Source organism: Pholcus phalangioides, unplaced genomic scaffold (genome assembly GCF_987345545.1).
Source record: "Pholcus phalangioides strain wild (caught in Gottingen) unplaced genomic scaffold, Ppha-v1.0 ptg000008l_1, whole genome shotgun sequence".
Taxonomy (NCBI): Eukaryota; Metazoa; Arthropoda; class Arachnida; order Araneae; family Pholcidae; genus Pholcus; species Pholcus phalangioides.
Window position 1 is genome coordinate 15395178 of NW_028301601.1, and position 11677 is coordinate 15406854.

General features: G+C 38.3%; 1 protein-coding gene across 1 annotated transcript; it reads right to left on the minus strand.

Moving 5' to 3' along the window:
- Nucleotides 1-1051: 1051 nt before the first annotated feature.
- Tgt (tRNA-guanine transglycosylase) lies at nucleotides 1052-11419 on the minus strand. The gene is made up of 8 exons (XM_089234271.1): nucleotides 11175-11419; nucleotides 8516-8584; nucleotides 7824-8041; nucleotides 7604-7719; nucleotides 5809-5947; nucleotides 4281-4356; nucleotides 2165-2359; nucleotides 1052-1309 (listed from the first exon to the last, which is right to left on the minus strand). Exons 1-8 carry the CDS (start codon nucleotides 11403-11405, stop codon nucleotides 1157-1159), a joined length of 1197 nt encoding a protein of 398 aa, XP_089090397.1. The 5' UTR covers nucleotides 11406-11419; the 3' UTR covers nucleotides 1052-1156.
- Between the last annotated feature and the right edge of the window lie 258 nt (nucleotides 11420-11677).

Below are 11677 nucleotides of genomic sequence, written 5' to 3' on the forward strand. Positions count from 1 at the left end.
CCTAGAGGAACTGTTCTTCAACTGTCTCCTTCATGTTAGCGTGTATGGAATAGCATCTGTCCTGCATGGAGGCAACTTGGACTCTTATTTTCGAATTATTAACTCTTAATTGAAAGTTAATAACTTAGGGAATGGAGGATACTGGACTTCTCCCCCCAATTGTGTCCACCAACACATAGCATGCACATTGTTGCAATGATGATGTATGAAGAGAGGGTATGAGTACTCACCTTGTTTATTTACGATTTCACTGTAAAATAGTTTAAGACTTGCCTAGATAAATCAGGAAAAAAATTTAGGCACCAGCAAGATTTCTTAGGAGCGAAGAACGATTTTTTTTTGCTCAAGAAAAACCTTCTGAACACCTATTTAACCAATAAAATTTTCCCTTTTGACCTCAGACCCCCCCCCCCCCCAACCTTCAACAAAATATTCAATCCCTTACCCAGAAACCTTTGCAAGGAGAGCTCTAGCTATTTCAGGTCCCACCTCCCAAATAATGAATTTGTGTTCCTCCCCCAATGTTTCAATCATATCGACACTCATTTTTAAAATGGACTCTGAACAATTAGTTCATAAAAATCAAAAGTCCTGACATTCAAAGAAATGGCATATGATGGGGAACCAAAAGATTGATTCATAAAATTGAGAGGCGAGTGTATTTAACCCGTCCTTATATTACATTTGGATATCTCATCAATGTTAGAAATTCAACATCCGAACTTAGATAAGATCATGTTACACCCCTCTTTTTTTTCCCGACATGCATGATTTAACAATGTATAATACCAGTTGCTTTTTTACTTGTGGATCAACATACCTAAAGCAGAATGTTTTGCATTGTTATATAGCGAGCTCTCAGCTGGCTGAAGATATTTTCTGGCAAAAATTCCTATAATAGTCGATAAAACATGAAAGTGAAGGAAAACATGAAGTGTGTTTTTCATTATTTTCTTACAATTATCAACAAGTTCTGCAACATGCACATCAGTTTTCAGAACATTCTGCTTTGGGGATCCACGTGTTAAAATGAAACAGACTTACTCATAAATGGCTTTCATGTGCATACTTTATATACATGTAAAGAAGTATAAAAATAAAAAATCTTTGGGTCTAGAACTAAAACATAATAAAAATCACTGCAATAGTTGCACGTCTACGACAGCAAAGTTATGTTGACCGCTGAAAGTGCATCAGTAACCCACTTAGGATAGTCTTTATCTGGAAAATGTTTGACCATGAATTTTTCGACGAACTCGGGGAAACAGTTGTTCAAAATGCTTTCACGGATTGATCTCATCAATCGCATCTAAAAGATAGAAAATATATATAGATTATTTTGAGTTAGCTAATGAAACAAAATACAGCGGAACCTCTTCATCCTGCTATAGAAAAGTGACTAATGACAGAAAGAGGAAAAACTAAATCAAAAAAGAAATACTGTGATTATAAGAGTGAAAAAAATTTAGCAGACCAATTTCTAAAGCCTTACTGGAAATCGGTACATTCTGAGCCCCAAGGTATTTGAGCATAAAGCATTCAGAGCTCTCAGTCCATTTGTCAGAGACACTGTGGTGATCGAGTGGTCATAGTGACGGACCCAGGTTCAAACTGCACTGTCGCTACAGTGGTAGTCAGCTGAAGTTGGTTTTCTGTGGTTCCCACCTTCAAGGCACAAATGTGGGCTGATTTCCATTAAAAAGTCTTGCCACAGAAAGCAACAGGTCTAAAACAATACAATTATTCAAACATTACACTTCAATCATAGCTAGAAAAACCAATGGCAGATGGCAGCCCTACACAAGCTGCAGAAAAACAAATTTCATGCCAGGTTCACTACACGTACAGTCCAACATGCACCAATTCATTAGAAGTTCCGCAGAGGAATATGGACGAAGTGCACATATGGTTCAGTAGCATTAGTCCACTTGTCAGAGTCTTGAGGATCTGGATGCATCTCCCCACTCATCCCCAGAAAAAGTGGTGTTCTGAAGTCCTACACTCTCAAAAGTTAATACATTAGAACCTCAAAACTCTGAGGTTCTGGGTAATCCGAGGTGCTGGAATTCAAAAACTTCTCAACACCTCCGTTTTTTGCAAAACTATCTTAAACCGTCTAATGTACAAAGGTCTATTATAAAATCAAAAATTAAAATTAACTTGCCTGATAAGTAAGATTGTGTATCGTGACTAGATGACATGCTACCGTTTCTTTTGTCACAATGTGATGAAGATATGCACGATTATGATGTGCACAAGTGTAACAAGGACAGCCCTCTTCGATCGGTTTTGGATCCATTGCAAACTTTTTTTTCTTCAGGTTTATGTCACCCCCGTCCAGAAGTGCTGTTCCGAATCGCTGTAAAATAAAATAATTGACTAAGAATGATGGAAACGCTCAGTGTTATATCATCGTCATGTTACATTTCATGCAAAGTAGCCAGATACACTTCCTGAACAGTGAATTCTCAAAACCATTTTATCATCCAGAAACAGAGGCATGTATACTAAAAATATAACTGGTTTGTGGGTACCGCCAAGTAATGCAATAAAAGATAAATCAGAACTGCCACACTCCACTCAGAGACATATTTAGATGAAGTTATACAGAGAAAAAAATTAGATGAAGATTAAGTTCTTGCTATGTAATGATAGTTGCTGGCAGCGCCCAAGTGGCACAGTGGTAAGATGCTTGTCTTCCACTGTGAAGGTCACCATCAAGGTCCATGAATTCGGATCCGGGTAAAGGAACATCAGAAGCAAATTCTTTACCTACCAAGCCTGGGGCAACCACCGATAGATGGCGCCTTCATTTCCCACCAAACTCCACTGATTGGAAACTACCATATGGTGGTATATGACCGGAGTTGGTGTGCGGTAAAGTAGTAGAGCTGGCGATAAGATGAAAATATGAAGAGGGTATAGGATTGTGGAGTGTCGTATATATATGCAAGAAATGTATAAACAATTACACAGGGTGTATCATAGACCTTAGAAAAAACCGAAGGGAATGATAGTGCCCCCCTTGAGATGAACAATATTTACAATCGAACCTAAGGCCACAATCCACTTATGGCCGTATTCACAGACAGAGTTTAACTGCAATTGCAGGTTAAAGGATTAGAAATTGTCACAGATTGGTTAAAATCCCGAATTTAAGCAATCTGCTGCGATCTCTAATCTTGTAACTTGCGATTACAGCCATCAGAGTTACACAAATGCATAATAAAGTAAATTGTCCATGTTAAAGTTTTAACAGTGAAAAAAAAAGGAGCATAACAAAATCATGAATAGCAAAATCCCATACAGATCAGACTCAGGAGACGCTCAAAGTGACATGCGATGGTGTTGTTCACATCAAAACATGAAAGACAAGTGCACCCTCTCATAGACTTCTGTCATATTGATCTTGCCTGCAAAAGTCCAGTAGATTTAGGTCTGTGGTTATATGGAGGTCACGCCACAGATCCAATCTACTGTCCAAAGATCTGGTATGCTGTCTGGCATTCAGGACATTTTGGCATTGGGCTAAAGTATGTTGGGGCTCCATCATGCCGAAACCACATGCGAAGAGCAACAACAGAGCAGTAATAATGTCAAAAGTGAGGGCATCCGATGGTGCATAACTTGTGCTTGTTGGACCTGCTTCTATGTTTTGCTTTTCAGACACTCTGAGTAAATTGCGACCATAGGTTCCCATATATTTATATAAAATTGATTTTCGGTTTATCTGTGTGTATATTCTCTATCCAAATCTACAATTTAAGACCGACCATTGCCAAATTTTGCATATGTTCTAAACTGGACCTGACTTGAATGATAGGCAACTTTAAAAGTTTGTCAGAACTGGGAAAATTTCAGAAATGGGCAAAAACATTGTCAGGCAACAATGGTTTCTCAGCCTCAACAATGACTTTTGAAATGGTTACTGTGGTTCCCTAACAATGTATTTCAGACATGCATATCCACCATACAATGGTCAGTTACTTCTTTAATGCTACCAACATATAGGGAAAACCTGATCATTACCAGGTATTATAGCTAGTTGTGAATATAGTTCGTCTTGATGAGGTACTATTCTCATTTTCTAGGTTTACTCTCTTCCAGTTTTTTCCCCTAAACAGTTTATGAACACCCTCTACAAAAGACTCAATGACAGTGTTCCCTTTCTATTGCCAAGATAATGTTAATAATGGATATCTGATTAGTACTGAGCTGACATTCAATCAAAATTTAGTTTTCTGGCCATAATAATTGTTAATTGCAGATATTCTACTTACAGCTGTTCGAGTTGGATAGACACAATCAAACATATCACATCCCAACGCAGAACATACAACCAAATCGACAGCAAAACTGGAAAGAATAAACAGAATTTACATTAAAAATGCTGCTATACATATGCAAGCTTTTGAAAACACATCTTCTGAAATCCACAGATATTCTTTGTAATGAAAACAATAATTATATTTTCACACAATTAAATTTACCATTTCAAAATCACCTAATGAGTAGCCGCAACTAGATACCAGGTCTGGCAGGGCTAGCATGTATTTTGGCACCCTAATATTTAAGGAGCTGTTAAAGGGGCAATGCAATGTAGCATATGGGCTGCTATGTGGCCGGTCTTGTGGCCATTGTCATGGCCTTGCATCACGAGGACTTAGGTTAATCAGGCCTACAACAATTAAAACATTCATTGTTTTTGCTTGTAGTATAATGTATGAATATTTTAATTAAAATATCCTGGCAGTTGTCTGCTTTTGAATTCAAAAGACAGATGGCAGCACTTGATAAGCAATACATAGCAAGCATTCCTCAGATACAAAGTCCACATTAGATTCACAATACATTCTGACATGTACCTATTCATTAAAAATTCCATAAAGGAATATGTGAAAGGTGCGATGTAGTAGTAGTAATAGCAGTCTCTCTCTGATTTGGTAAACGTATCTCCGCAGAAAGCAGACAGACCTTCAACATGATACTTACATAACATGAAAATGCAGGGACTTACCATCTTCACTTCAAAATGTTGAAGTCAGATGGCAGCACCAATGTAACATGAAACGAGTATAACTCGAGCAACATAAATAGGTTAGGGCCACACATACACACACTCACATGCTCATGCATGTAACCAATTTGTAAGAAATTCCCCAGAGGAATGAGTATTAGATGCATGCATGCACAGTTAAGTAGCCTCTGGTTTGATAACAGGGCACCAGATTTGTCTACTCTTTCCCCTCCCCCCCAGTTGGAACCCTGCATCAAAACAGGGTCTGCCAATCTCTTTGAATGTTTAATATAGCTGTGACTTGCAGGCTTCACTAAAATTTCCAAACCTGTGTTGCAGGGCCGTAACTAGAATTTTTAGGAGAGGGAGTAAACATAATTTTGCCACCCCTGACCCCTATAAAATGCAGTGATTTTGCAGCAATGTGTTTGTTCCCACTTACAATTTTCTGCCCCTCCCCCTCCTAAATTTTGCCGCCTGAGGTAGTTGCCCCTAATCCTCTAGTTCCAGCCCTGCTTGCAAATGTGTCATAGATTAGAGGCTCTTGTGAGAGGCGGGTAAGAAAATTAAGCTCTCATCAGAGCCGAGAATATAAAGTTTAGGGGACTTGCAGTAGCAAAGACCATTTTAAAAACATATTTTGGACGAGTCAACACAAGATTTCATTAGTAAATGTTAATGAAATTGCTTATTCAAAGTATTTATGGTTTAATGGTATCTTTTCTTATATATATCGCTAACTCATTTTTCATCTCTAATTTAGTTTGTCAAATTAACAAGAAAAACCTCACCCAACGCCCATAAGGTATCTTGGTTTTTCTTTCGGTAATAGGTCTGTGCTGAGGTGAACCATTTTCCAGAAATCCTCTTTCGCTTCTCCACCACTTAAGCCACCAATAGCGTATCCGGCAACTTTTCTTTTCAGAAGCTCTGGAAATAATGAAGTATTATAGACAGCACAACACAATAATCAACTGCAATTATTAACAGAACAGTAATAATTGTTTTTAAATTTCAATTCATTCTGCCCTATTCAGAATTTTCTGAATTAGCACGGTTTCAGATAACGAGTTTCTCTTGGATTATTCTTTATAAGCATTGGAAACTAGTACAAATCACCAGAATATTTGTAAAATAATAAATCTTTCTCGGCAAATAAGTCAAGAATGGAAACTTAGATTGTACATATGCTCAACCCATGGCCAAATTGTGGCCCTCAGAGTGACATCATGTGGCCTGTGACCTTCAAACCTAATTTTAAAGAAAACAATGAGTGGCACATTTACAGATCACTCAAGTGGCCGGCAGTGCATTTGCATGTAAGTTAAGTGTCCTGTGGCACATTCTCACATCACTTCACATTTAAAGATCACCACGACACATCTCCAGAAAACTTGAATGATTGGTGGCACATTTTCAGATCACCAATACGACCCGTGGCACAGATTCCAGATCACTTTAGTCCTGGCACATTCCTGGGTCGCTTGAGTGACGTGCAGTAGGCCTACAGTTCTAGTTCACTCGAGCAGCCAGCACCACATTTACAGATCACTCAAGCTGCCCACAGCACATTCACTGATCACTCAACAAACCTATGTACTGTTTCCAGGGCCACTACTAGATAGGCCTAGGCCATTCCCAAAAAAAAGTGTACAATCCACATTTTTAAAATGAAAAATTCAAAATTGAATTTTCAAAATAAAATTGATCTCAAATTATAGCCAATGACTTCGAAGTTCAATTTTTCATAAATATTTTTCAGTTTTATTTCGTAATTTTTTTTTATATTTTTGGTTTTGTGACTGAAAAGCCATAGATTTTGTCCCCATAATTCACTGGTATCTCTACGAATTTTCTTCTAGTATGCTACAGGTCTTTAATCACCTGCTTATATCTATCTCTTCGTTGAGACAGAGCAGCGGGGCACATTCTGGGTAGAAGGAGAAGATATCTCTGTGAATCAAATAATTCATTTCTAAACACACGTTCTATCCAAAGGTTCATTTGCTTTCATTGTCTGCTAGTAGGAAAAGCCTCTGAGAATTGAACATGTGGAATTTAGCACATGTAATAAATCTAAAACAAATATACAGTCGATTCCGCTTACAACGTTCCCATTTAGAACGTTTTCCCATTTAGTATGACTTATTTTCGTCATCCCAACTCTAAATAATTTTCATTAAAGTTTCCTGTTCAAGGTGTTTTCCTGCTTACAATGTTTTTATGACAGTTTTTTGAAAAGCGTTATAAGCAGGATCCACTGTAACTAAACGTTAGAGACACACATTTGTATATTTACTAATAGATAAGATTGATTTTCCATTTCTTTAAAAAAATCTTATCTCTTTCAATAATATCTTCTGATTAAATTTAAAGCAAATGAGATTATCTCTCTCAGTACACTGACAGTACACTCTCAGACACTTATCTTCCGATTCCCTATTCATATAAATCCTCGTTACATTTTAAAATCAATGAAGTGACCTGCACTCTCCTAAAAATCGAACATCCTTGCTATGGATATTAAATAACATACATAAGTTATGCTAGATTACATTATGTCAACAAACAGAAAAATGTGAATACCCTTCACACTTTGAGTTCTTAGCTCGGGATCGAGACCGCCTTGAACAATTGGAAATAAATTTTGTGTTTTGGGATTCTTGTGATGCTTTAAACACCGATCCAGCCATCTGTATGACCTATATTAACATGACATTTAAAAAAAATAGTAAGTAAAATAAGTATTCGTACTGCAGTATTAATATAATGCCATCTGGGATAGGGGGAAGAAAACACTAATAACCTGTGCATCGCTTCTTCCACCCTTGGCCCGGAGTAAGTGCTGCTGACGACATCATCCAACTGCATGATGATATCAGCCCCTAAAGTATTTTGGATTTCGATGCTCTTTTCTGGAGTCAACATGATTTCTTTACCATTGTAAGGCGATACAAATCTAACTCCTTCTTCTGTGACTTCAGACAGTTTCACCAATGACACCATTTGAAAACCACCGCTGTCCTGCAAAACACAATAAACTCTAAAATTCCACTGCAACTATTAGTTACTTATTAACTTGATTTAAAATTGCTAGCTCAGCTTCATTCTTGGCTGTGAGTTGAACAAGCCCCATTTTTATATCCTAAAAGGGAAAGCTTTGGCCTGAAAGCCAATTAACCATTCATGTACAGTCCCGTTCAGTGCACATGAGCTCCAACTCCAAGGAAAGATTGAGATATTCGTTGCCTCTGTAGTCTAGTGTTCTAGGGCGTTCACCCGGAAAGCGAAAGGACATGGGTTTGATTCCCCGCAGGGGCAGTTAAATTTCCTCTCTTTCCAAAACATATCTTCACATCAGCCAGCTGTTGGGGAACCCCTGATGAAGACAATCTGTTCCTTGACGCTAGAGAAGAAGGCTCATTCCATTAATGAAAACAATATAAGGAATGCTATTAGAAAACTTCTAAAAAATAAGTAAATAAACTACAAACTTACTGTTAGAAGTCCATGCTTCCAATTCATAAATTTATGTAACCCTCCAGCTTTTTCAACAATGTCTGCACCCTGGGATGGAAAAAAAACCAAATTTTAATTAATTTTTTAAAAAATTAATTTGCTATTAATTAAACTAATTTGTTTTTGTATCAGAAAACACACTGGAAGGTGCTCTATAGCAAAAAAAAATTGGCCAGAGGGAAGTCCCTGAATACATGGCTCTAATCAACAGACCTCACTACATGCAACAACTTTGTATGATTAGAATTGTTTCAACAGCAGCCCCCACTTCTCCGGGGCTACTACCTAACTGAAAATAACAGCCTACCATTACCTCTCGTAAATCATTAGAGCTCCCAGATGCAGAGGTTTTGCCACCTGTGGAGACTAATACAAATTCCGACGACCTTCTCCTACTCTAGTCTACTTCTATTGATCACTCATTCCTCGAATTTCCTACCTGTGCTCTTACACCTCTGTCTTCAAGTTCCTCTTTTAGTCACTCACAGAAGTGTTTTTACAGAGGGGGGCTTAATGGACAACAAACAGCCCAGGGCAGCAAATTTGAGGGATGAGTGGCAAAGAAAATTAATACAATGGGAGATGGGTGGCAAAGTTTATATAACCCTCAATAAATTTGCCTTTGCACAGACAGCAAGAGATTAGGTTGATATGTGGCCAAAAATACAGCTAGAGAGTTTGCATGTATGTGCGTGAGGAAAAGAGTGACTTAGAGCATGAGCAAGCATGTGAGTGACCAAAACAGCATGCAAGCATGTGAGTGACCAAAACAGCATGCAAGCAAGTGAATGACTAAAAGAGTGCCTTTAGGGACACATTGTACTTGCAGGAGTAGGAGGTGGCCAAGCGGATTGCAGCACAGGGTGACAAATGTGATGAAAGAATAGTCATGAAAATTAGACTAAAATAGGAGAAGGGCAGAAAAAATCATAAATGCGCATCTGGTCACTAACATGCTCTCACTCTCTCAACATTGCTCACAGCATTGGTCCCTCCCTCGTCAGGTCACTTTTGGTCATTCACATGCTCATAAACATTATAAGTTGCTCTTTTCGTAGCACACTGATTTGGTCCCTCACTCAGTCTTTACACTCTAGGAACCTTTTTGTCACTCACTGACCTGGTTCCTTTTGCTCTGGCCCACCCTTTTTTGGCCATTTATATGTTTGCTGATGCTCTGCATCGTCACACAATAACCTACTACTTTACTGAGCACCAACTCCAGTAATATCACCATATAACAATTTACAACCGATGGAGTTAGGAAATGAAGGCGCTATCGATCTGTGGTTGTCCAGGCTTGTTAGGTAAATTTGTTTCCAATGTTTTTTCCCCGGATCAAGCCCATGGACTCTAACTGTAACCTTCATGGTAGAAGACAAGCATCTTATAACTGCACCACTCGGGTGCTACATAATAACCTGGTATCTCCCTCTCTAGGTCACTGTTTTAGTCATTTGCTGACTTGATTTATCACTTACTCTTTTGGTCATTCATATGCTTGCAAATACTCTAAATCAGTTCACTGTTTGAGTTGACTTACTGAAATGGAACATGTGTTGATATCTACTGAGAACATAAGTAACTTGTTATCTGGTGGATGAACGTAGAAGAAAAATGGGGCTGATGCGTCAAATTCGGAGCAGCTGTAGTGCCCCTTTTTTTCTTTGGTGATTTCCTTTCTAGCCTGTTGGCACTTTTCTTCCTGGTCCGCGACGGTCGCAATTTTTTTCCATTGGCCATTTTTTTTTCTATCATGTATTATTTTTTGTTTGGGTTGCAGCTTTCTGACATTTTTTCACTACAGGATATCATAAGAATGTTGTTATTGCTTTTGCCATTGGTTTTAACATTTTTTTCTTTTTAACAGCCATGTTTTCAACCGAAACATCTATTTTTGATAATTTGTTGCCAATTTTTTTCCAAGGCAAGAAAGGCATCTGAAAGCATAACTCTGTTTCTCGCTTGGCAACTTCTTGTCATGCTTTCCTAGCGTTTTTCTCACCAAAAGGGATTATACTATAGTTTTTGTTCAAATTTTAGTTTTTTATTTATTTTTTTTTCAAAGTTAATTTGAATATTCCTTTTTCTTTTTAAAGCTCAATTACATTGGGCATGTTTACTAGCTATATTCTAGTGAAGAAAATAGCTTGCGAGCAAATCGGTCTCAACTAGCATGGCAAATTTCAATTACACAGGCACATTCAATCGATCAGAGGCTGATCTATGGTTTTCCTGTCTATGGGGGGGGGGGCACACAAATTTTGTCGCCCTTTTTGCCATTCTTGTTCACTCTCATGATCATAATCCCTCTAAGATACACTTAGTAAAATTGCTGACGGGACGATTCTTCTTTGATTTTCCACGCTATAAATTCACTGCGGGGGGACGAAAAGTCTGATCTGAGGGCCCACCAAAGGTCCCAGCCTATGGGTTCTGCTCCAGGATGTGGGAGGGGAGCATGCCACCGTTTACTTGTGAATGTGTATCTGCCCGAGTGTGGGGTGCCTACCTTGACATTGCCCTATTTATATGAAACATTAATAATCATTACATTATTATAACAACCATCTCATAATCAAAAATGGATCGAATGGTTTATATGCAAGGAAAATAATTAAAAAAAAAACAACTACACCGGTCGCATCCCCAAGTGGTATGTGTTAGATAGCATCATGTTGCAGCCAGTCTTTTCCACTTGTTCGGGTAACAAACCCTTCAGGGTACCCTGGGTACCGACCGGCATGAATACCGGGGTGTCCACGACAGCATGTGGCAAAGTTAAAACCGAGACCCTCGCTTTGCTCCGCGGGCATTCTCTCAAAATCTTGAAAGTCAACGCGAAATCAGCACATGTGCCAGACATCATTGTTTACATCTGGAGCGATAACTTGTTACCTTCTGACTTATTCTACATATGTCCTGGTTCTGCGGACTTTATCTTGATTTACTGAGATGACAATGTGGCGTCTTCTACTGAGCGCATATACAACTTGTTGTCTGGTGGATAAATGTAGGAGGGAAAAAATAGAGGTTAATGAAAGAAATTTTATAGTTTTCGATTTTTTTTCACCGTAAAATAAGCAAACTTTTTTTTTTGATTTATTGACTGACGAATGTGTGTGTGTGTGTGTGTACACA